This window comes from Athene noctua, chromosome 2 (genome assembly GCF_965140245.1).
Source record: "Athene noctua chromosome 2, bAthNoc1.hap1.1, whole genome shotgun sequence".
In the NCBI taxonomy this organism is placed as follows: domain Eukaryota; kingdom Metazoa; phylum Chordata; class Aves; order Strigiformes; family Strigidae; genus Athene; species Athene noctua.
In genome coordinates, this window is record NC_134038.1 from 146815525 (window position 1) to 146842352 (window position 26828).

At 37.3% G+C, this 26828-nt stretch overlaps 1 protein-coding gene across 2 annotated transcripts; it reads right to left on the reverse strand.

The window, feature by feature from the left end:
- Positions 1-722: 722 nt before the first annotated feature.
- AZI2 (5-azacytidine induced 2) lies at positions 723-26828 on the reverse strand. Of its 2 annotated transcripts, XM_074900570.1 has the most exons (9): positions 26607-26828; positions 16634-16863; positions 14178-14303; positions 13760-13859; positions 12166-12314; positions 9380-9441; positions 9083-9085; positions 5943-6058; positions 723-3104 (listed from the first exon to the last, which is right to left on the reverse strand). In XM_074900570.1, exons 2-9 carry the CDS (start codon positions 16856-16858, stop codon positions 2719-2721), a joined length of 1167 nt encoding a protein of 388 aa, XP_074756671.1. In that variant the 5' UTR covers positions 16859-16863; positions 26607-26828; the 3' UTR covers positions 723-2718. The 2 variants fall into 2 exon arrangements, with proteins under 2 accessions (XP_074756671.1, XP_074756670.1); XM_074900569.1 differs by lacking the exon at positions 9083-9085 and having other exon boundaries at positions 26607-26827.

A 26828-nucleotide genomic window follows, 5' to 3' on the forward strand; every position in this document is an offset into this window, starting at 1 on the left:
ACTTCTTCATGTAATTTGCTGTCACTGTGATGAAAAGATTTCATTTCTGAAAATGGAAAAAGCACTGTAAGCCACTGGTGGCATGGATTTAAATGACTTTTCCATCTTGAGTCAAAATTTGATTGTATGCTTCAGACCAACAGATGCTTCCCAAGCCAGCTTGCTCCCAAGTGACTTCCAATCTGGGGACTTCCTTTACAAATGTTACGGCTTGGCCGCAGCAATAAGTGATTGGATTGGAAATGCTGCCTCCAGGCAGCTCTCCATCATCCTGCCCTCCCTCGCAGCAGTTCTGAAGCCCCTCTCGGCAAACATCACTGCTCCTTTCTCCAGGACAAGAAGCAGCACAGAAGATAAACCAAGAGTCAAAGGCAAAGCCCAAGAAGTCTCAGGCATTGCACATTGCAGCTTGATTCTAAGCTTCCCTGTCACACAGGACAGGGCAAGCTGACCAGGAGCCTCCTGTCACAAGCGGTCAAACCGCAGGAACATCCCCTAGTTTAAGGTAACTAAGTCCTTCAGGTTTCAACATCCATGTGAATACTTTTCCCAGAATACACAGAAGCCATCTTCAGAGGATGTTTGTTTTTTTCCTGAATGGAAGAGGATGAACCCCAAATTTGTTCGTATTTGGAATGACATTTATGCACAATCAAGAAATCCAAACAGAGTAAAAAATTTTGTGCCAAATACCGCAAGGAGATTTGTAAGTGAAACCAATGTCAAACAAAAATAAATTTATTTAAAGTCTTACACAGTAGAATTCCTTCATTGCACAAATCGAAGTATTAATCATGTTGATATCTGTTGGATAATATATCACTTAATAAAAAACTTCTGTAATGTTGAGGTGGGGAACCCCAAAAAGTAAGCTACATTAGAACTACATACCATATAGCTTATGCAGCCACATGAGAAATGTTTTCTGCTGCTTTGTTATTACACAGGTAGTTGGTTCTATCAGCTAAAGCCTAGTGACTTGGATTTGTTTTATGCATATTGGGTTTTGTTCTATTACTTTCCAAGAGATTGTACTCCCCTGAGTCAGCTGTGTTCATTGGTCAGAATAAATTCCAGCATCTGACACCATTTCCATTAATCACAGACAAGCCAGTATACGTGAGCAAGATAATAGAAAGATAAAAACAGTATCTGGTGAGTGGGAAACATTATTTATGTATGCTGTTCACTAATACAGTAGAAGGTATGTGGAAGGAATTTTTTCAACTTTGATAGACAAACTGAAAGAGGAGAAGAAGATGGGCATCATATGAAGTACTTACTCCACAGGGAAGAAAGTATCTGGAACAACACAGATCATGTAGCACCTTGGTAACACTTTTATAGCCCATCATTACCAGGGCTGTGCTACGGTCATGGCTTCCCCATGTATTTGCAAGCAGTTTTAAGATCATTTGCTACTAAGCAGCTGTGAAGTTAATTTTTATTACACTGATCTTAAACTGGACCTGTGAAGTTGAATACTTCACCCAACCACCCACACATCTGTAAATAACATATTTAGTATTGTCTTCCCACCCACTACAAGTTAGGTATCAGGGATCTAAAATACAAAGCATTTTTCTTCAATGTACTGAGCAGTCAAGGCATTTCACTTAACCCTGATATATTAAGCCAGATATGAAGCAGAGCAGTTAGAAAAAAGCATCAATTGTATTTGTCTAAAACCAGTTCTTGGCCTTAAAACAGTGGTATTTGGACACCCATAATCTATAAAGCAGGCAGCTGCAATTCAAATAGCTCTAGTTCTAAGTGGCATGCTAAAGATACCACAGAAATAATACTTATGTATATCAACAATGCTACAACACCTAGTCTGATTAAATTAAGGCTTTGTTTCTTTAATAAAAAAAGTGCGTAGCCTTCACCCCCACACAAATAAAAAAGTTAAAGTTCTGTTGCTGTGCAAAGGTGGCACAACAAGGGCAACTGCACTGTGAACAGGATGATTCTGTGGCAGGCACCACTGTGTGCAGAATTAAGTTTCCTACAGTGTGAACTAAGGGAAACAAGCTGAACATCCAAGATTCACAGTGTTCAGCAGCACTACTGATCTCTTGTAATTCACAATAAGGCTCAAAATGGCATAATCTCAACAGGATAGCCTAGGAGTGATTTTTTGCTTGCCACTATCCAATATAAATCAAGATTTTGATAAAAAGATCTTACCTCTCTTGGTTAAAAATTACATAAAAATGCATTTGTAATCCAGAGGAATCCAGAGGTTAACTGAAAGGAGGAAGGAAGAGATAATCCAATTCTTCGTTTTATGTCTTACTCTGAAAAAAACCACTGTCAAAACAATAAGCTCAGAGCTGGTACAACTTTTAAACACAGGATACCAGGTATTTTCTTGATAACATACAAATAGCAAACAAATACACAACTGGGTTATTCTGCTTTATTCCAAGAACTCACTTTTCAGTGTAATCTTTTGCAAATGTATGCCATTTGCAGTACAAGACTATCTAGGCCCCATGTTAGATTTCTTTATATTTACATTATACCAGCACAGCTTTAACTTCAAGGAACTTACTCCTGACTTACAGCAGAGGAAGACTAGGCTTTCTGTTTTGGAACTAGAATTAAAAATAAAGAAACAACATTTCAGGCAATTTGTTTTCCCTCTTTAAGTTCAAGCGTTAAGGTGCCTATTCAGAACCACTGTAAAATGCCTCAGTTCATTCCAAAAATTGTTTAACTCTTGTGCAGACAGTTTTGATTACACTGATCCAGGTAATCCGCTGGACAGTTTAACAAAGTTTTATTTCTCATTTCCCAAAACACATTCTCATTAGGCTTTGGAGGACTTGGGAATACCCAGGAATTATCTTCCAGAGAGCTCTTTCCATAGGAATGGTGTTCCTGAAATGTTTTGCCATCAACAGGAATGGGTCTCTCATCTGTCCATGCTTGTAGAGTCACCCTTTCAGATGGGATTTTTACATCTCTCAGCAGAGGGGGAGACACAGCACTGCTGAATACTGTATCATTTTGTGAGAGTTTTTTATAGACTACCCCAGATGTCAAATTCAGCTTTGAAATGTTCGAGTCAACACATTGTACTGGTGCAGTAGAGGCAGCTGAAGAAAGAAGACAAAAAAAGATTTTAAAATTACATTATCTAATGCATTTTTCCTATACTCCAAATCTACTACAGTATCACAGGGATGTTAAACCCAGTGTTTTCAAGCTACAAATTTTCAGACCATATTGTACGTCAGTAACTACTTAAAAGTTACAAACTGAATGCACTAACCTCCTCAGTCTGATTTTGCAAGATGAACCAGAGATCCTGAAATCTCAATGTCTAAAATACACCCAACACCAAGGAAACCTCCCAGCTCCCACTTGAACACAGATAAAATGATGAATCTTTTTGACAAGACTGGAATGAATGCTGAAACAGAGAGGATTCTCATGCACTTGGAGCAAACGACCAGATTCAGAACATGGCTTATGCAGAGCATGCTTCTTCCTACTCTACCGATTGTTTTAACAAGTCATGTTCTAAGGCTGCCAAGAACCTGAATTCTCACTATCTGTCAAGCAGTAAGAGGGAAATGCATGGTGTTCACAGGTTCTCTGTGCTCCACTATTCTCTGACTTCTGAAAGTAAAGCGACAGACCGCAATGTTCAGCCATCTGAAATTCCAGGGGAGTTTTAAACTGTGCTAGGAAGGGGAGGATATTGAAACAGAACAGCAGCTACCTGGAATGAAAGAACCTTCAATGCAGGTCTGAACAGATGGCCAAACATAACCAGGTCATTTTTTTGTCATGAGACTTTACTTAACATGTAATGGGAGTAAATTAATGATTTCTGCAGTTAAAGAAACTCACATCTTGCAGGTAGTTTTCTAGAACGGCTACAAGTCTTGAGTATGAACTATGATTTGTAACTTTAGTTCTTAAGGGACAAAAAGAGGAGCCAGTATCTTGGACAAAGAATACAACTTCTGTTTGTCACTGTAAATTACAAGGCGATACCCAATTTGCAAACATCAGCCAAAAGCACTTTCCAGTAGTACAGGCATCACATCTGAAAGACATGCTAAGGCACCGGATTTGGCCTCTTTGTGCTGACAGTGTAAAGAGCAATTTGAGGTCTACAGACCTTCAGAATGTCACAAAAATTGGAATCCACCAAGAATTGATTGAAAATGTAAAAAAAACCCCAAACAAACCACAAAAAGACATGAAACTGTCTCCATACCTAAAGGACAGGTAAGTAGAATCCACATGTTAGCTGACACTGCTAACATCACACACGGAGCAATGAATACATTGAGTTCTGCAAACTTTATGCACCTCTTACAGTGGCAACTAGTTTGTATATGGTAAAACAGCCAGTACTACAGGTATAGAAAGAGGAAGTTTTAAGTCAAGTCTACCCATATTATGCACAAGCCAAGATTTTTCTATAAATTTAAGCAGATTTATCTGCACTGCATTCTAAGTGTGGCTGACAAGCAAGGTAAACAAAAAATAAATATACTTTTCATTTCTGCTGAACCTGTCGACTCTTACATACATCTGAAAAATTACTAAAAAAAAGCCTACAGAGCAAAAGGCAAAATTCCACTGTTTCCCAATCAATCAATAATGCCTTTTATAGTTGTGGATATACAACTGCATTAGCAACTGCAGAAAATCTGACTGTTCACCAAGTAGAAGAAAAAACAAATCAGTAATTGTGTAGTGGCAAGACAGATAACTCCAAATTAAAAATAAGAACAGAAAGACACTACATGATCACATCAAACCTTGACAGACTTAAGGATTAAAAATTCATTCAGTTTCCAGTTTCTCTGTTGAAGTTATTTGACAAATGCGTCTTAGAACTGCAGGAACACAGACTCACCTGCTAACAATATGACCAAGTCTACAAAATGTGTTGATAGTTTATCAGCCAAGTACCAGGGAGTGATCACTAATCACTGCTGGCCACAAAGGCAGGGGTTGACCTGGAGGTGAATCCTATCATTACCTCACCAAGCCAATCAAAGCTACTTAGAAACAGAATGTCTTGATCTTGTAATGCACAGGGACATCAGAGACTGTCACCAATATATTGTAACCAAGTTCACAGTCTTTCCCCAACATCTTCTGTATTCTGAACACAGTAAATACAACTGAAGTGAGCAGAAAAACAAAACAAATAAATGCTGTGATAAGCAGTCAGACTGATAGTCTGACCCCACCAGCATCAGAACACTCCCTTGTAAAGCATTTGGCTCAAGACTAACATACATGTGAAATAGAAGAACCACCTGATGAACTAAGATGCTAATGCTCACAGAAATTATACATACTTCACATGGAAATTATTTTCCCCTTAATTGCAATATAGCAGCGGAAATAAGGCAGTTTTGCAGCCCCAGTACTTTGACATTCAGAAAATGTCATCTTGCATAGCATTTTGCTATAGAAAAAAGACAACTTTTCTGAAGGCCAGCAAAGAAATATGCAACCATAAGGGAATTTCAGTCTATTAATGTCTGATTTTAAAACGGTGCCAAATACTTTATATATTCTATACTGGGAAATGAAGACTGCGTCTGCAAAAAGATTTTTTCCCCCTAATACGAAGTAGTTGTGGTAAAAGGTCAAATACGAGTAAACTTAACACCTCAGCCTTGTGCACATAAGCAACACTTGACTGAGAAAAAAGCCACAAGGGGAACAGAATACAGTACTGAAGAAAAACACATCAGCAACACCTTTATGTGTGAAGTTGACCAGTACGAGACAGAAGCAAAAGCAGAAAATGGGTAGGCTGGAACCATAATACACTCTAGCTTATCAACTTCAATTGATGAGATTCTGATAAGATATGATAGCTGGTTTCTTTTTCAAATGGTACAGCTTGAATCAACGCTTTGTGTCTGTAAGGTCTGTTACTGCAAACACCAACTTGCCTTTTTTGGTCGCTGTTGGGTTTGTTTTCAGTTTTCGTAGAACCTCAGCTTGCACATCAGTCACTAGATGCAAATTAGACATTTCTCTCTTCAGTTCCCAATATGCTTGTTGCAAACTTCCAAAAAAAAATTTTTTTAAAAAGTTAAATAATTAAATAATTGCCACCTCTAAAGTATCCTCATGTTAATAAATCACTTTTACCTGACACACACTGACAATGTTACTCAAGTACCAGAATTCAAAATGAATTAAGCAGTACTGATAATTATCTGAAACTGATGGACCTTTGTATATTTTGACTCTTGCATATGACAATATATAATGTATTGAATATTAACATACTAGATGATACTAATAATTTCAAGTTCCCCAAATGGAAGGAAATACAAAGCTTATTCTCCAATTCCATTATTTGAAACTAACCATCTTACTGTAAAATTAGTAATCTCCAGGGAATACTTTTTAAAAAATATATTAAATGGACATTAGACTGCAAACAAGGTAGAGTATTAACTTTGAACAGCTTCTGATAAATGACCACACACACCCCATTATATGTTATAATCGTAGTACTGTTAACTGATCATAGTTTTAAATACTCAATCAAAATCTGTATTTGGGTCTCTACTCCATTCATTTCACTACAATGAAATCAGACTAGATACCCAATATCCAAACTGAGCACCCACACACAGACCAGACTAAAATAATATAAAATGTGCTGTTTCATATTCATGTAATTTATGCTAATAAACTGCCTTATCAGACATTTAAAAAAAAATAGCGACAATTCATTCTCTGTTAAGGTAGCGTAATATGAGAAACATATATAGCAACAGCAGTAATGTTCCAACACTGAAGTTTCAGATGATTATCTGGTAAGAAAAATCAACAAATGAAAAAAAAAAAAAATCAGAAAAGTCAGCATCACCATGTTTCTTTGTAAAATTTCAAGCAGAGGCTCAGTGAACACCACACTGATGTTGATTAATAATTAACTTAGTGTTCAAAGACATAAGGATGCAGTTACTTCAACTTAAACATTGAATCAATTATGTTTTTTTTTTAATGCTCAACATTCTATCAAAACACATTTATCGAGGACAAGTATCATGTATGAGAGTTTTCAGAATATTTCTTTCTCACTATATTCACCTAAAAGACATTTATTTGAAAACAGTTCAGTACCTCAAGCTATTCTTGAGATGACTAAAAACTATTAAGCTATGTAACAACTCTGTTTTCAAACATGCATATATACAGATTTCTATCCCTCTAAAATAGCAATTTAGGATCACTCCTGCATGAAATTTCTCAGACATGAGTGTGTTCAAAAGCAACTGGAGAAAGAGTTGTTATTCTGTTCTGCAAGTTAACGCTAGAAGAGTTTCCTTAAAACAAAAAACTGTCTTCTATGCATAGAAATATTTCCCCAGAATACAAAAATTCAGATTCAAAACCTCTGTTAAAGAACAGGAAGCTCATAGTTTAACATGTAATGTATTAGGTATGAGCAATCATGATTGATAGAAAGTTAAAATTTTCAGAACTGATACTTCAAGAAGTTCAGCTAAACCTGGGGCCTTTTTACTGCAGAATCCATTTGGCTCTTTGAACTTTTGAGATGACAATTTTAAAATTAAGTTGATGGGGCAACCACACTTATTCATGTGTTTTGGTCTCAAAAGTAAGGTCAAAGAAACTTTCTAACAGAACAGAACCATCTGATACTTAAATATCTTTACATATAGAAGTGGTTAAATATAAGAACAGCTCATTTTCTGCCATCAACCAGAAAGTATTCAGATAAACTTTATAACATGCACTTTTAGTGCATTTAAAAGTGCCTTGCAAAGGGATCCGGGTACTAGAATTCCACTTAAATATTTTAAATGTTTCTGTGGATACTGACTTAGAGTCCCATTGCAAAGCCTCATTTTCAAGGAATTTGCAATTGAAAACCAAGGATTCCACGTGCTTTGAAGTTTATCCTATACTGCCTTCTAACATGCAGTATAAACCCTGGACATGCAATATAAACCTTGAAGCTTGTCTAAATCTAAAGCCAAGTAGATTTGCAAACCAAGAATTTAAAGTCAGATTTGCAAGCTGCTGACAAACGTGAAATAATTACTTTCCAAAAAGTTAACTAACTGCAAATGCCTCCACTTTCCATAAACAGCAGGATTGCTTGCTACAACAAATGTTTCACATAGGAGGTTTTTCAAGTGTTTTTCCACAGATTTTTGGATAGGCTTACATATTTAGTATACATTACACATTCATTATTTATGTCAGATTACAATAAAAACTATACTGTATGTACGCTAATTCAGATGGTTGCCAGCTAAATATATTTTTGTGGAATAAATCTGCTCTGCAAGATCAGAGAGACAACTGCTTTACCTTGAGATAACACCTTTTTTCAGGCTCCAGCAGAAACCACAAGCAAAAGTGTTAGCTAGCTAGCTATCCAGTCAAGGTGAAAGGTGAAAGTGTAATTTGTGTATAGTATTATTATTATTACACCAGAGAACATATGAAAAGAAATATCCATGCTGTTCTCTTTCAATGACTGATTTCTTTTCCCATCTCTTCGATAGCCAAGTAAGCAACAAGGTATTATGCTAAACAGTCTGTCATTATGAAGGACCACTCTTCCCTCTTGTGGAAAATCGTGTAAGTACACAAATAGGCATAACCGGGTGTAAAAGGGGTGCAGTTAGTTTCTCCTTTCTGCAAGACAGAACATTTGGGACCTTCCATGCATTCGTGAATTGTTTTTTGGAATGAAGAATTAAATGATGTATGTAGTTTCTAATACAGCACACATACTCAAGATAGGGTAATACCGGTGTTTAGATCCTTAGATTTAGCACAATTATTATCTGAATGGCTGCAAAATGAGAACAAATCCTTTCTGGTATGTTAACATTTTTCTGGAAAATTGCTATTTCTTTTTGAATAGGTCACACAATAGCTCTTCAATATTTAAAAAAAATCCTTTAAAATGTCTTTTAGTGGAAATAATATTGCACTGTGCCAAGTAAGAATGTATGTTCCAACACTAAGGAAGAGATCTGAAGCCATCACCTATGCAAATACAGGAATCTGGGATTAGACTTGGAAATTTACCTACCTCCTCCTTAAGTCAACTAATTATTAAAAAGCTGATTTTAAATACAGGATAATTTAACTTTCGTTTTCTGTACAACAATCTGAAGATGTAAATGTTTTATCATCATCATCCTGGACTGCCAAAATAAAAGAGAAAAGAATTTAAATGATCTTGCTACATCAGCATACCTAGACTTGAAATTAAGATTATGCAATTTGAAGTAACAAATTTGAACAGACTGCAAGAATATTTACTCGTTCAAATATCTGTCCCTTGGCTAACTAAAAATAAAATGTGAAAGCCACTTGATTTTCATACCTCTGGATGTCTTGCCTTTGAACTAGGCCTCCGTTTAATGGATTTTCATCTTGAGCCTGGTCCTGCATAGCAGAATGAGGGGAAGATAGAGAAGGAATGAACATACAATTTCAGACCTACCTGAAAATACTGCAGTGAAACTACAAGTTCGCTAATATTAAAATTCAGGAATAAGGTAGTCTTCATTTGTGCTGGCTGCAATGATTTTCAAAATGGACATGAAGACTTCTACTAAGAATTTCCACTTAACCAATGCTTAAATTACCTACTTGCATGAAAGCACTGCTCAGCCACCACCACACTCCCTTTTTTTCTCACTCCTTTTTCCTTTTTTTTTTTTTAAAAACAGCTGAGGTCTCAGAATTTTTAATTCTTTGAAAAGCTAAAAATTAAGAAAGGGTTTTGACTTCCATTAAAAAAAATTAATGTCTTCTCTTGTTCTTTCCCTCCGCCCCAGTATATAAAGACCTTTTAATTAAACTGTTTCAATATAGATTTACTTCCACAAGTTACATTTATGACAGAACCTAATTTATCCATTGAGTCTGAAAGACTGTTTTAAATCATGCATACAGGCAGCCTCACTGAAGATAACAGAACTGTTTAACAAATCAAACATTGGGTTCACTTCATCAGTAATTTTTCTATTAGACCCTCACCCGTGATGAGTTCCCATTCATATCCCTTCTCTTCATGTTCCCTTCCTACTACCGTTTCAAGCAACTTGTCAATAATGTACACACTGCATCAACTACAATGCAAAACCCGAATAAGAATGTCTAAAAATAGAAAAAAAATAGTATACTTGCCTAAGGTAGAAAGCATCTGAAAATGCTAACTACTAGAAACAGTAATAATGCAGATACCAGCTGGGTTTGAAACCATACTGACTTGTCATTGCCCATTGATCTCATTTCCTTTTATTTCACCTGACGATTTCCCCCTCCTGAAGACTTTCCCACCACCACCCATCAGAGATTCTTTTTCATAGTTAAAAACCAAAAATCCAGTTGTGCTATACTACTCCACATTTGAAAACTTGCACCTTTTTATTTCCTATATTAAGCAGTTAACAGGATCAAGAAATTGTACTTAAAAAGCTGTTCCTTATATTTGTTCTTTGCAATAAAAGCCGCTGACATAAGCATTAAACAGTGTCATGTCTAGTATTCCTTACAACTGCTATTTTAGCATGTTCTTTCTAGCAACATTCATTCTTACCATATAATCTGCACTCTTCAATTATTTATATAGCTGTTACTCTATTCTGTAGATCTACCTGAAGACACTAGAACTGCAGACAAGTTACAGTATGCCTTCAGAATTTACAAGTTACTGAAAACACATAAAAATTCCAGACACAAGTGAAAACAACAACCAACTGTAACATATGAAAAAACACCAAAGCACCTTCCACACCTTCCAGGTAAGTGCTTTATCCCCACCTAGTGGAAAACATATAGATTAAACCCGAGACAAAACAATCGATGCACATAAGCCTGTCCATGTAAGCTTGGAGCATGGCATGACAGCAGCAGATCTGTAGAGACACATTCAGTGCTGAGAACCCAACATCCCAACTATATATGCTTTGAGAGCAGCAGGGGAGAAGGACTTTACTTCAGGCTAGCTCTAGTCTGGTCCCTGAATGCCCAGGAGTGGTTGGGGTGCATCTTCGTAGTTTCATCCAAAAGATATCCAGTTCCCACACTTCTGACTGCTCCATAATGCAAGGCACAGAAGGCAGTGGCGATAAGGAGATTTGCTTCAAAAGTACATTTCTGTAGTAATGTAAATGTGCCCATAAGAAAAAGAGCCAAAGAAACATTTCCAAATTAAACCAAATCCTGTTTGAAGGCAGAGTGATGGCCATGCAAGGATTCTGTTTGTGAGTCTTACATACATTGAACATTGGCTCACTTAAATATTGTTTGTCTGGAGATTACATAGTCATAATTATTAATGACCGTAAGAAGCCTAAAATAGTTTGCCTCTTCAAACCATCACATTTAAATCTTTAAAATTTATTGTGTAACTTTAATGTGACTGTAAAGCCCTAGAGACTGTAACTTTCATCATGTAAAGCAGTAAGCATGCACTAGACTTTTTTTAACTTAATGCATTTTATCACTGTTAAAACTATTTCCTTTTTGAGATCCTAAGCACATCTATGTTACACAATGAGTCCCTCACAACAGACACTTGCCCCAGACTAAAGGAGGTATAGCAAGATTCCGGAAACTTTGTTACTTAAAAGTGGCTTAAAAAAGCCACTTTCCTGATAAGCTACATGCAACTACCCTAAAGAAAAGTGCTAGAGCTCCTTAAAGAAAGTTTGTGATATCTTTTAACATAAGCATTCTATTGTTTCTTAAGAAAAAAAAAAACACACAAAAAAACCATCAAAAAAAACCCCAACCAACAAAAAACAAGCCTAAAACCCAAGCAGGTTTTGCCCAAACTTTCTAGGTAGTCCAACCCAAGCCACATACCAAAATAGGACACTTCAGTCTGATCGGCTACTTATAAGAAATTGTAAAGCTTTATTTTCTGTTGTTATATGGGCAATGGCTGGGAAATCTCACCTATGTAAGTGTACAATTTCCACAAAACAAGTCGGTCTATGAGAATATTTAAAGTTAATTTTACTGGGATGTTAATTTTTCACTCAATTATGTACCTTATATCTCTTTGTCAACCCTTTATTTTGCTTGAACAAGGGATTTAAAATAATGCTATACACAGTCAAATCTATTTATAGAAAAATTTCTTAAAAATAAAGGTACCTTCTCTTTAGATTTTTGTAACTCCTTCCTGAGACTGTTGCACTCTTGCTTGAGCTTTTCTAGATCCTGTTCCAGACTCTGCACTTTCACATCACTGCTCAGCTTCTCTGTTCCCCAGCTGGACTGACTACAATTCAGATTCTTCATCACTGTAAGAAGACAAGCAAGACAATCAGATTTCAGTCTCAGTTCAAGACATGCAAGTCAATATGTAAGGTTTCACTTTAACCAGCCCATGCCCTACAAAAAAATATTCTGTACATTCTGAAAAAACTGCAGTCTATGTCAATAGAGAAATAATAACACTGGTAAAGTTGTTGGCAGAGAATTAATCTATTTTCTGAACCTCATGGAGCTCTACTTTCCAAGAGTGCACTGGAGATTTTACAAAAAGAAAAAGGAAGTGACAGCATAAAAAAGCACTGGAAGTAAAAAAAGACCTGCTAACACACACACAGGCTATATACACCCACTTGTATACTTCTTACACGCTTTGAAAAGGTGAGCCTTCTCCCCCCTCAGATTTATATAATTAATTTGCCCTAAGTTTTTCCCAAGTTTAATATCAAGTAGTTCCAAACAGAACTACACAAGATATGGTCAAAACAAAAGGGTAAAGTCTAGAAGTTACATAAATCTTCTCATTAGACAGAAGAAATTCACATGATGTCTATTAAGAAGCAACCTAAGATGACCCTAGCAACAAATCACTAGTATCATAGGAGGCTGGTTAGACAGGAAAAGAACACAACAGGAAGAAAACCTCCAAGTCTTCAACTGCATGGTACACTCACTTCTAGATTTAACAATTTAAACAAGCTTAAGCTACACTGATTTTTCTTAAAGAAGGTACTCAGACCCACTTATGAATAAAATTGATTACTAAATAAGGCTTGAAATCACCACATTTTCAGAGCTCTCTATAAACTCTGCACTTCTTACCTCCTTAAACCATGATGTCCTCAACAATGATACTACAAGTACATGTGGTTTCTTCTCCTAGGCTTAAAAGCTTGTGCAACTGAAGTAGTGCATTACATGCTTGAGGTCCTCTTGGAAAGTAATCCAACTCAAGTACAGCAATACTTACAAGCACCTTTCAACTGACTGCATTTGTACAAAAATCTGAAGTCCAGTCCATCTCTAACTTTACATGGATAGTATTTTCTTTTTCTCTTTTCTTGTAACAGTACCTTAATAAAGATTATTTTTTCTTCCATAGTGTTTTATTTTACATACCTATGATCTACACAGCACTCTTTACAATGGCAGTAACAGAAGCTGGATCTAAGGCTTTTGGAATTGCCAGGGTACACACTTTGTTTCTCTTTCCATCAGGCTCTCTACAACCAGCATCTTTCTACCTCTCCTCACCCATCAGCCCTGTAAACAGCTGTTGTTGACTGCAGCTATTGCTATACAACTTCCTCCTGTACCTGTCATGTGCCAGCAGTGAAATAAAGCAATATACCAGATCATCTGCAGGTACCAGGGAAGTGGTATCGACTGGATAGTATTTGATACTTGAATAAGTATGCCCCCCACTTCACTCTGAGGAAGAGGTGGTGGAGTCCAGAAGTAACCAAATGCATACCTTGTTGAGTTTCCACTTCAGTTTTTAGTTGTAACAGCTCTACTTCTTTAGACTGCAACTGTTCATTCAAAGTTTTCAAGGATTCCTCACTTTCTTTCATCTGTTTTTGAGAAAGGGGAAGGAGGGAAGCCATTTGTGAAGCTTTTTTGCTATCATAACTGACAATTCAACTTATTTAAGAACAAGAAAACTATTGCTTTGATTTTTTTTTCTTAGCATTAGCCTAGCCCAGTAATAAAATTGAGATACTTAAACGTGATTCCTCCATAAAGTATCGTCGTGTACTTTAAAAACCTAAAGGAGTGATAAAACAAATACCATGGACTTTCATCAAATATAATTAATTTTACAGTAAACATTTACTAACTATGCAGTATTTGTATGACATGCATTTGAGTCTCTACTTAAAAAGGCATACCATTTTATCCAGTTTGCTTTTCAGATTATCTCGGTCAATGCAGGCCTCTCGATAGGCCTGGTATGCCTTATTTACTTGTTCACGTCCAACTGAACTGCATTCCTCTTCCAGTCGGGAGCCAAGCAGCTAAAAGTTTAAACAGACATGAGAAATAAGAAGTTTCGTATGTTACAATGAGAACTTCAAAACTAAAAGTGCAACAGTACAGCCTGCAACATGAAATTAACAGCATTTTTCTTTAGGTTAGAAAATAACCAAACATATCGATATGGACCAAAATTTTTTACTAAAGTGCAACAAAGGCTGTCTACAAACTCTACAATCTCTAACCATACTTCATGCTTGCTAGTTTATTGCTATGAGTATTTAAAAACCATCCACAAGTCATGATTACTCACACTGACAACCCCACAATCATATTTTTTCCAGGCTCTGAAGATGTACAAACTGCTTTTTGGAAAAAGAGTTTTAAGCATATAAAGACACAACATATTGAAAATTAAGAGGAAAATGAACATCATTTTTTTTAAATGACTCATCATTTAAACAATTCCCCCCCCCCCCCCCCCCCCAGTGTATTTATGTGAGAAAAGCCAAAGCAGAATTATTTTACAAATAACTATTAACTTCCAGGTCACCACTATCTCCCTGCCTGCTAGAGAGAAGCAACAAGGAATAAGCACTGCCAACTAGACTGTCAAAAAGAAGGGAGCAGAGATAAAATATATTCAGCATTTTTACAATAACAAGACAGCAAGAAGTCTTACATCAAACTATCTGTCTAGAAAGCTCGTGTTTTGACTTACATTATCTTTTTCATTCTGTTTATTCTGCCCACTTACTTCAAATTGTTGAGGCATTTAAACACATTCAATGTACCTAATGCAGATATGTGACAGATATATAAAAGACCCATATAAAAAAAAATTTTTTTTAAAAAATCAAAGAGGTGACAGTTATGTATATACCTTGAATATCTCCTCTTTTAGGTGTTTGCTTGAAAGAAAGTATGAGAAAGCCAGTCATAAAGACAGGAAGCTTCTGCCCTTTGCTTTCTGCATTGACCCTCAAAGTATGTATACTACTCATGTTAGGTTTTGTCCTTTACATTTTCCTCCTTCAAATAAAGCCATTCAGATAAGACATAAGCCTTACCAAACTTTTGGAAAGCTTCCATGCACTTTGAAATTTAAAATTCAAAAGGGGTAACTCCCCATTATCATACAGGTATACTAGCCATTAACAAAGACTGAAAATGCGTTCTATTACTTAACAGTTTAGGCCTTCTCAATGCCCCTCTCTCATAGAAACATTTTTGTGGCATTCGCAAACTAAACCAGAAGTTTTCTCTACTGAAAACAAAGTATCATCTTCAAGACAATTAAGCTGAACCAGGCCAAACCAAAAGACACAAGACTAAACAGGATTGTCAAGGTCAAGTCCTGGATTTTGTGATTTTTCAGTAACCACATAAAAGATGTTACACTCAGCATGGCTCAGAGAATATTCAGTCTAGAGCTCTATTCCTATCCCCACCATCCCCCCCAGGACCTTATATAAAGAAAGTGCTGAGAAAGTTTTGCCTTTTGACAGAAAGTCAACCCTGTCAAACTAGTCACCAAGAATTCCCAAATAAGTGTTTCAAAATTGTACTGAGTGTGACTCAAGCTCTCCATTCCAATGCCACAAAATAATATATACTTTGTAAGCTTTTAAGTCAATAGCACATACTTAGGACTAAGTCCTAATAAATATCTCAGCTCTAACTCTGGAATCTACCTTTCCATCTTACATTAGTAAAGAAAGCAATCTGTCAAAGTCAAAACCTTCTGCAGTACAAAGATACTCACTACTGAATGATGGATATACATTTAACGATAGCATTCTTTACTTGGGGCAGAAAAGCCAACACACCATGGTAAACTTTTAGCTTTCATGAACTTGACTAGACTAAGGCCATGAGAAACTGCATATAAAACAAACTCCAGATTCCTTCATGTTTTAGAATTACTACATCAAAAAATAGCCAGCCAACACCTTTATGTTAAGCATTGCAACTTTGTATTTCATGTTTGAGACTGCTAGATATTCTTAACAACCAATTTTTCCTTATTTCAGTATACTGAACCCAAAAGATTCTTTGATAGAGGCAGATGAAATACAGTAACAATCCAATGCAACCACATGTCTTTCTCAATCAAAGCTAGTGTCTTTACGGGGCATTACTGCATTGCATCACACACATGCCCAGTAAGAATAAAAAATTCCAGTATGATGTAACTAGGCTACCAGAGGAACAAACTGTGTTTCACGTAAATAAAACAATTTACCAGAACTTTTAAACTTGGAAATTATTTTAAGTACATTTTTAAAATACTTAACCATCTGCTCCATCATCCAGCCCGGAGCAAAGAAGTAGCTGCTACCAGAAGTCGGTAAATTGACTTTTTTCTTACCTTCTCTTCTAGAATTCTCACTCTTTTTTTTAAGAAGGAGTTCTCCTTCTCTGTCTCCTTTAGTCGTTTCTTGATATCTTCATATGCAGTGACAAGTGCGAAGTGTGAGGCAACTGACTCGTCTCCATTGTAAGATGAAACAGGAATCTCCCCGTCTCTCTTATGAAGGTTGTCTGCTTTTTCATGGTTCAAAATACAGATGTCATCCTCTACCAACTCCTCCATGACAGCTGTTAAAAAGACAGAGATGAGTGCAAAACTTTCACAAAGAAATTCACCAAGAGTCTCAAGTCTGAAAACCTTCCAAAATAATACTGCAGGGTGTTTCCAAGTATGACAAGACTCAATAATTATGAAATATCTTAATCTTGAAGAAGAATCTTGAAATCCATTTTACACTGAAAATACACTGGTTAAAAAAGAAGCATCTTTCACTATTACTTGATAAAAGCATTTTGAGTACACACCAGATTCATGAACCCCCAAATTCATTTTTAAGGCTTAATACCATCCTAGAATTTGGCTAGTACCAGATATGTGATCTCCAAAGGAATATCGTATTAGAGTTTTAGAGTTTTTTTGCAAGCCAGCACTGAGCAGTAAGAGATTATAGTTGCAGAAATCATCTACTGTGGTTCCTGAGCACAAGTGCCAAATTTCCTTCATTCTTGAATGCAAATATTTATACTTTTTCCAGATTTTAAAATGGAATCTTAAGGTACACCTGCATTAGTCCCTAAAGAGGCTGCAAGAGTAGCTATCCACAGTAGAAGCGACCAGAGTAGCTGGTCACAGCAGAAAACATCCTGCTGAACAAGTTACAGTAATTTTGGACTATGAATACAGTGAGAATGAAAACATACTTCAGTAACATGATTCGCCTCAACACCAATGGAGAAAACTGATAATAATCTGACCCTAAGAAAAGCATCACCCTGAAACACTAGGTAAATCCACCTGAATGACAAATGCAAAGTAACTGTTAGATTGAGTTTTAGGCACAGCAAAGCACTCAATAAGAAAATATCACCTTAAAAAAACCCTCCATATACTTTCTTGAACTCCAGGTCTTAAGAAAAAAGCCCCAACAGGATTTTCTTTAATGTTACCAGTTATCAAGAACAAGCTCATGGATTTGATTTAGAAACAAACAAATCAAGCCACTCCTCCCCCCAAACAAAAACTAACTGAAGACAGAGCTCATTCTTACTTAGTTATGAAAATCGAGATTCCTTGCATTTATATGCAATACTAACAAATGCTATACAGTACATGGTAACATTTCTCCTTCCCCTTAAACTACTGATGCTTCTTCTAACAGAAGTAGGTTTTTATTTTTATCTTTTCCCCTTGAACAAATCCTTAGGTTCCTGAGATTAGCTAATGAATCAACAGAAATGCTGGAATGAAAGAAATGAGCATGAAGACAGTTTGTATTGTAGGAAAGAGTTATTTCAACAGAAGACCACCTGACCAGCAGAACTTTGCAGGAAAGGCAGGCATCAGTAGGGAAAAAACCCTCAGTGACAATCGCTGCCTTTACTGGGTATTTGTTATTTAAATTTAAACTAGACTTTCACTTGTTTTAGATACTAGGAGGTAAAGGGATCAACTGCCCTGGAGCTTATCTATGTGGTCAAATTTCTCTCACTGTGCTAGCAATGGAAAACTTACATGGACAGCAGCATTATGAAGAGCTGTAGTACAGCTATAGCTGAACAATGGTCCTGTTATCACATTTGTCTCCATTTGCTCCAAGCCAGTTAGACAACATGATAAAAAGCTGTGACAGCTCGTTTATACTAACTAGACAGTAGTGGAATTGCAACAGTGAAAAAAGACAAGAAAACTACAAACCAGAACTGAAATCCTTTCAATGGTTATCTTCAGGAGGCGAACAGATGCCTTGCATGCTGTTTGATGTATTCTAACAAAACAGGTAGCCTGGGCTCCCCCCGCCTGGTGCTCTGCCTCATAATTAAGTAGAAGGAGCCTTGCAAAAAAAGGTTTGCTTACTTTTCACTCTAAAAATAATATCACTTAATGCACAAGGTGACCTTGACCAAAAGCACTACATCAAACTCCATTAACTGACTGAAGGAATTGCTCATTTTGTCTTCTATGATGAGCATGACATACTAGCTTTTCCTCCCTCGTTTTACCAAGGGCCCTGCAAGTCTTGTCACCCATGTCATCGAATTCCAAGAGCTTGCCTTCTCAAGGCAACACATCTCCTTTTCTCTGAACACTTGACTCAAGTGTCATTAACGAAGTGTCACAGCTTATCATTATCTCTTGAAGAAAGCAGCAGATGGTGTGACCTTGTACATAAAACATATCTTTATCCCCACGCTTTCCTATAGCTCCTAAACTTGAACAGCATACAATTCCTATTTATTGCACATATCAGTTCCACCAGGAGATGGCAATAAGGGAAAACAGTAGACAACATCAGAACACGAGACTCTTTATTTATTTATTCTGTATTTTGCTAACTAAAACTTATTGTCTTTATGAGCTTCCAAAAGAGCAAGACCTTCCAAATGAGACTCAGCATACACAACTACTATTTTATAAATTCAGGCACACACTTAACCTACACCTACAAAGAGGACTAGTTACACTAGCATTTTTTTTTACTTAAAAGATCTCATTTCATTTACAGGATTATTCAGCTCTGGTTTTCTGATGCTGCTCTAAGCCTGCACTGGATGCTGTTTAGAAGATAAGCATGTAATTCCACATCATTCAAAGCGGCTTGTAATACACATTTTACTGAATTTCTACACACAAGGTAACTGTTTCAGAAAGATCTGATACACACATTTGTGACTAATCTTACTGGATACTAAGTGACAACAAACTGCCTACAAAACAGAAGTCTACTCCTGAGAGACAGGTGCCTAAATAGGACACCTTCCTCCCAGCTCATCTCTTTAAAAGACAGATCTGATGATGTAACATTTTGGAGGGAAGTGGCAACACACCTTACACAAGCTTAAATGAAGTAAGCAGGATATTCAGAAGGAATTGTGTGATATTGAAACTTTTTGCTTCAATTATTAAAAATAAATAAAATTATCATGACACATGCTTCTCTGTACTGGAAGCTCAACAGCCTGACAAGGGAAAATCACCACAATATTCATAATGGCATATACATTTTTTTTTTTCAATCTTTCAATATCTCTATTAACATGAAGCATTAATAATATCCACACATCATATTACACTGCCACGACCACAAAAAAGTGCAGTCGTTTCAACTTTACAAGAAACACAATTCAAATCACCATTGTCATTGTGTCCAACAACATGGAAACAAGCCCGGGACTTCAGACATCCCTTTCAAATAAATGAACAGATTTGCATTAAACTGAAATTTAAATGCCACTGAACATCAGTTTACTCAAAATTTAGAGCATCACATGCAGGAAATATAATAAGATATTTACATTAGTATTAACTTTAACATAAGATCACTTTAAAAAGAAAGCCATAATGTAGACAAAAAAAAAAGCTGTTGGTATTTTGAGATTTCCCCCTACCTCATAAAGGACATTTCTGCTTTTGGAAAGGAGCACTACTCTTGAAAGTGAAAGCACTTTTTTTTTTTTTTTTCCACAAAATAAACAAGTCACTGATTTCCAAGAGATTTCATAATAGTATTGTTAGAATAAAATACGTAAAGACTTTTCCTTTCAGACTAAGTAGGTCCTCATTTTCTCCCATAATAATTATTCTACAAGACTGCACAGTGAAATTTTAAAAAACTGCAAAAAATGCAACAAGTTTATAGAAGAGGGAAAAAAATTAAGAAAAAATGCATTTATCAAATCTCAGGTATGAGTTGATACAAAATAATTTTAACTGTTAACTCTACGAGTAAACATCAGTCTTGCCTGTGCTTGCTAAATACTCCTTTTATTGCATATTGTAAAAAGTTTCAAATCTCACAGTCTACAGAACAATCTGACAGACATTTCCTAAGAAAAAAAAAAGAGCTCTAGGACTTCTGTATTGGGTAAGTGCATGATGACTCAAAAGCAAGTTATAATATATGCACCACTAACTGCAGTATAAATTAGATAAGCACGAAGAAAAAGTCACATTAGAAAAATTAGAGCAGCATTGCTAAATATATCTAAATAAATCAACAGGACCTAAAAAAGAAAACACATCCCCCCCCCGCCCCCCGAACAGTTTCTCTCTATGCTGCAAAAAAACTTTCTGAAGTATTTCCAAAGAAAAATATAAATGCAAAGTTACTTCTCCAGCTAAGACCATATTAAAAGGACAATAAAAGAGATAAGCTCATACAAGAATAAAACCTGGCTGTTAAACTGTATAAAATCAGCAGTTCTATAAAGGTCATGGTGAAATGCACAGTTCATCCAGCTCTTTGTTTTGCTGTCAGGAAAAAGAAAAAACAAGAGGAAGCATCCTCACAAATACTTCTTGCTCCAGAAGCAGCTCCTTCATGATAGTAAAGCAACAGACAGAAACCCTTAGAAGACAAAACCTTACAAAATGGGGCTGTGTCTGTAAGAAAACTACAGCTGTAGCCTTTAATTTCACTCTTTAAGGACAGGCATCAAAATTTAGCTTCTCCAGCTATGATACTACATCATTTAAAAAAATATTAACTGCAAGCAACAATCAAAGTGCTTTCTGACACAATAATGCATTAGATTATTCCACACGTTATGACCCCTCAAATCTGGCAGTCCCAGACAGGCTTCCAGGATGGCTCACAGTGTCCAACCACAGACCTCTGCCTGTGTTTTATTCTGTTTGGCTTTCCCAGTTCAAAGCTATGCTTGTATGCACTGCTGCAAATGCCCCACAGCTGTCACTCTGAATCACCTGAGTGAATTTTGATCTCTCTGGAGTTGCAATTCATAACATAATCTGTACCAGAGTAACCAGTTGAAGTGAAAGATTTCCCACTAAAATATTTAAAGTAATATACAGACAGGTTCATGTCTATGGACACAACTTATGTCCATCTTAGCCTACATAAAGCAAGCTTTGAAAACCCACTTACCACACATCCCATCCCAAGAAAGGTCTCCCTAATACTTTTGTCTGTGACAAAAACATGTTACATGTATGCTTTTTTATTTTTAGAATGATCTACACATGAAACAGTCAATTTAAAAGGTCTTTAATCTTTACTTCCAGAAATAAACACAGCAAATGAATACCAGTACTAGTTTATATTAAATAATTGATGTCTTTAAAAAAACTCAAACCAATCCAGATAATACTATGTCCTGTCAACAGTGTAAGTTCGAGTAAGAATAACTAAGTTCACTGTTTATAAGCATACAAGTTTCCCAGAAACCACTTCCGTTGTTAATGGACACTTAATGTAGGTGATAGAACAGCTTTAGGATTTCATATATTAAATACCTCGAGAATGTTTTCTCATTTCTTACTAATTCTTGGCAGAAATATTGCTTTTCTCTTCACAGAGCTTTACAAACATTAGTCATTAACACCATGGGAGGTAGTTAAATACAAAACACATTTTACATAAAGAAACACACGATGCAGAGGCTCCAATAGCAAACAGACCGCTGCACAAACAGATTTCTGTAGTTTGCAATGCTAATCGTACTCTTGGATCAGGAGAAGGGATAGCAAAAGCAGGATTACATTAAATTTTTTCCGGTACCGAGCAGATTTCCATTTCGCCCCACCTTTTGATTTGAAAGGGAACAGAACGGTTTTCAAAATATTTCCAAACATCAAGTGCAAATAATTTCAAGATTGTATTTTCCTGATCTTTTTCAAGGCTACTGAGTCTGAACCATTTTACGTTGTTTACCTTCCAGATTTGAGGGGTTTGACTTCATAATGGTAGTATGAACAGCATCCAGCTGTCAATAATAAGCATGTGATTTTTGTAACTGGTTTACCTTGTCTTACATAGAAGGCTATGTGTATGCATGTAGACATTAAAAACCCTCCATTATATTCAAGAAATTCATTTGATTCACAGGAATCCTGAATGAGTGTGTTGCAGCCCTCACATTAATTTCATAAATGTTGTACTGCTCTTTTTCTTTTTAAAAAGACACTCCAGCATAGCAACAAAACCCACAGAAATCCTGCCGTCAGCATCAAAAACTCCACAGAGTATATAGAATACATGACACATGATGCTAAAACAAGCAAGACTTCCAGTCTCTTTACGCATCTATCGTTTTGCATCTCTCCCTCAGAATCTTAGGTTCTCTTTGATTCCAGTCACGAACAGTCTGTTCTACAGAGAGAGACATCGTTTTTTTACAGATACTTGCTCCACTTTTAGAGAAAAAAAAAAATCTGTACACATATATTTCAGTAGCTGCTGGCTTTGGCCACTGCTCATCCTTCCGTACGGGCAAAGTCCACAGCCCCAAAGCACTCCCTAGGAGTCCATATGTACAAGGGCACAGCCCTGCAGCCTCAGCATACTTGTTCAGAAACACATCAGCTAAATCAGACCTCCAAATCGCTTTCATTTTGCTGCCTCAGGGAAATGGAAAGTTACCACCTCTAAGCTCACAAACCAGATCACTGTAGTTCATCTGTCGTGAACATCTGGGTAAACTAGAGGAGCCAAGTAGACTCTCCTTAGGTACAACAGGCAATTTTTTTTCTGTCTCAAGCTTTTTTACAATCAATAGTCTACTCTCACAAAATCTAGAAAAGTACTAAAAAGCCCATTTTATGATAATGATGCTTGATAAATTTTACTTTCTCTGAACAGTTTTGTATTCCAGTATCTTCATTGCTAATTTGCAAACCCTATGCATCCTCAACATAATGTATTCCATTTGCTTTTCTGTGGATGCTGTCACAACAACCACTTTACCTGACAACTATCAGAAAAGGAGAAGGGGGAGAGGAAGCTGGAGTAAATTAAATATTGTCCTTTCAGCATCACATAATCCTGTTTATTAAACTATTACATTTAATCCTGAAGCCTATTTGTAGCAATACTGCCAAAGAAATACAAGTAGGAACAAGATGGCTTCTGGCTGTTAAAGCTTTCTAGCACCAAACGCAAGTACATTCAAAGGTTACTGAAAAACCCATATGTTCTCATGTTAACACTGAATATTATTTTAACAGACACTCTATTAGTGCTCATGCCTTCACATTTCAAAATGTTTGTAAAGAACAACTACTTAGGAAAGTTTAGGAAAGCTAAGAGGGTTTGTTTTGTTTGACGGTTTGGGGTTTTTTAAATATTCTTTTATAAAACACAACCTCCCACTCAATTCAACTGTCAGATTAATGTTCATAAAGTTCACAAGTTCGGTGATAAGGTATTATGAAAGCCTTGTACAATTGCATTAACTTGTAATTCAACTGGAAACATACCTCACCTGTTACAGCTATTAAAAGGCAAGTTAAACTGAGCTGCACAGATGGCCCTTGGTCCTGCAACTCACTAATGTCTGGAGATTTTCAAGACACAAGTGGACAGGGTGCTAGATAATCTCATCTAGGCTCCATTTTTCCACAAAAGGTTGGACCAGATGATCCTTCCAGGTCCTTTCCAACCTGGGCTGTTCTACGATTCTATATTCAAGTTTACATCTCACCATTTCAGACAAACCCTGTCATTTGAACACAAGTTCCTGTTAACAGCTTCTAAGTGGATGACTATGTTCAAGTAACTTATGCTTCACTTCTCAAACTTTTCTTCTCCCCAGACATATTGTCAAATTTTAGTAGCATCTACAATTTTATACACTAAGAACGCCACATAAAAAATATCTAATCACGTAAATAACAATTAATACTATTCTAGTATAAACATATAGCAAAAACATAAGACTGATTGCAAAGTTGATTGTGGATAAATCACATACATAAGGAGTCTCTAAAAATCCCCCTCAGCAGAACCCACCACTGACTTCTACCAAGCTAGTTACTAGTCTGACTCTTGTAGTAATCCTGTCATCACCATTTTAACAAACTGAATCTCATTGCCACTGTAACTGTTTTATTGAGTATGAACTGTCTACCTAGACTTCCTGTTCAGAAAACACCTGTGAAAGATTGAAAACATGAATCAAAAGGTAAATCCACACTGCATTTTATCCCATTTACTTCTACTTTTTCACTTATTTTCTTCAAAAATCTATTCTAAAGAAGTCAGATATCAATAGCATGTGCAGTGACAGGTCTGCACTTTCTTCCAGAGTAGTTTTCACTTTCCTATAGACATCCCACATTTAACTAGTCAAAATGCACAGTCTCCAATCTAATGCATCCGTTGATATCATAAGAACAAATGTTACTGGATTTGCAACTTCACATACAGTTTTTCCAAAACTGTAAAATGAAGTTAATTCTATTTCTCCACCCTGCGTATATAATAAAGTTTCTTCATGTATTTGACCAGATAATTTTCACACTTTCCCCACCTTTTAACTGTCAGAGAAAACAGAGACATACTGAAAACCAAATCAGGAGTATTTGCTGAAATTCAGGCAATCTTAAAATTATCTCTCATTTATTACCCATTTTTTTTCCTGTACAAAGATGTCACTTCATCTCCTTTGCTCTTTTAAAGAGCTTTTTACTATTTAATTTTCACTGTAAAACATAACCTAGCTAGTGTTCTAGCAATGGTCACTTTATATTCTGAACTGTAAACTGCAACATATAAGGACTGAAAAAATAATAAGCAGTTTAAGAAGTGTGGGTGTTTGGGGGGAGAAGGTGGCCAAAATCCTAATATAATCTGATTTAGAGTTCACTCAACCAGTGCTTTCTGCCATCTGACTTCATGCAGAGATTTTAGCTCAAATATTGTGCTTCGAACTTGGGGCAATAATCTCTTCAGTTATAGTGCAGTCAGTCATTTGACAAACACTCCTATCACAAGTTCTTTTGGGAAATAACAATTATTCAAAGAAGAAAATACAGTAGCAATCTTGGGTATTTTTGTTTTGGTGTCTGTGCTATCAGGTAACTGTTATTATTACCAGCAGTAGCATCTCAGCACACACCAATATCCAGGAAATTAAATGTTTCCTATACTGCGTAATAACACTTCGCAGAAAACTCCATCTCAGAAGACCACCTCTGCCCTTTGGAGTCCAGAACAGACTCGACTGTTATGACAACAACCCTCCCCTCGCTCCACTTTTCCCAGACCTGGCTTCCAGCACACTGATTTTACTGCATACACACAGTGTAAGACAACAGGGAAATTAAGGGATTCCTCAAGAAACGCAAGAGCTCCTAAAACCACTCACTAGAAGAATTTACAGTGCAACCTACTCTCACCTGTAAGCTACTGTGGAACAGATCTATTTAAGCGGATCAGGGTAATTTCCCCACCTGGTTTGGTTTGAATCCTGAACAGCAGGATTCAAAGCTGTAATTTCTTCAAAGTTGAAAGCATCAGCAGCATATCAGCCTACCTCACACTCATCTGTACTCCCTTCTTTCAAACCAACATGGCCTACACCACCTGTATTCCAGCCTGCTCCAACGTTTCAGCATGTTTGTTTCCTCACCCTGCGCCAATAACCCTATTTCGCTCGCTTCCTTTGCCACATTCCCCTGCACTAAGGCATAAACCGCTGCTCCAAGAACTCGCCCCGTTTTTCAGCTTAACGAGGCGCAGTTTTTTAACTAGTTTCACTGCCGACCTGAGGCCCACTCCCGAGTGCCCAGCAGTACCTCTAAGCTGCCGTCCCTCAGCTGGGGGAGCCCCTCATCGCCCAGGCACGCCCCGCGCGGCCCCGCCAGCCTCCTCCCACGACGACAACGGCTCCGTTTTAAGAACCGAAACGACAGATCGGCCAGCACCGCCTCTGTCCGCCCCCAGGGGGAGCCGCTCCCGCTCCCCCGGGCAGGGGGGCTCCCCGGCACCCTCTCGCCAGAAGCAGGCCGCGGGGCCGCCCACGGGCGACATGACACCGGCAGCCACTCCACCCCGCGCCCCGCCCGAACCAACCTCTCCGGGCCTTGCTGGGGCCTAGGCGGGTCAGCAACGGGCCGCCGCCTCGGCCGGCAGGCAGCGCCGGCCGCCGCAGTCTCCGCGCGAGCCCCCGCCTCGGGCTCCCATCGCCGCCGGCCCGGCCGCGGTACCGGTACCGGCCACGGCCACCGCGGGAAATTCCCGGGGCAGCAGCCCCGCCCCCCCGCCACCGCCTCTCGAGGAAGTCAACAAGCGCCT

Excerpts from the sequence above, each read along its gene's own strand:
- AZI2 (XM_074900570.1), bottom strand. The coding sequence starts at position 16,858 with ATGGAGGAGTTGGTAGAGGATGACATCTGTATTTTGAACCATGAAAAA. Across the intron at positions 12,315-13,759 it reads TGAAGTGGAAACTCAACAAG|TGATGAAGAATCTGAATTGT; the intron begins GTATGCATTTGG and ends GTCTTCTTACAG. Across the intron at positions 9,442-12,165 it reads TACAAAAATCTAAAGAGAAG|GACCAGGCTCAAGATGAAAA; the intron begins GTACCTTTATTT and ends TCTGCTATGCAG.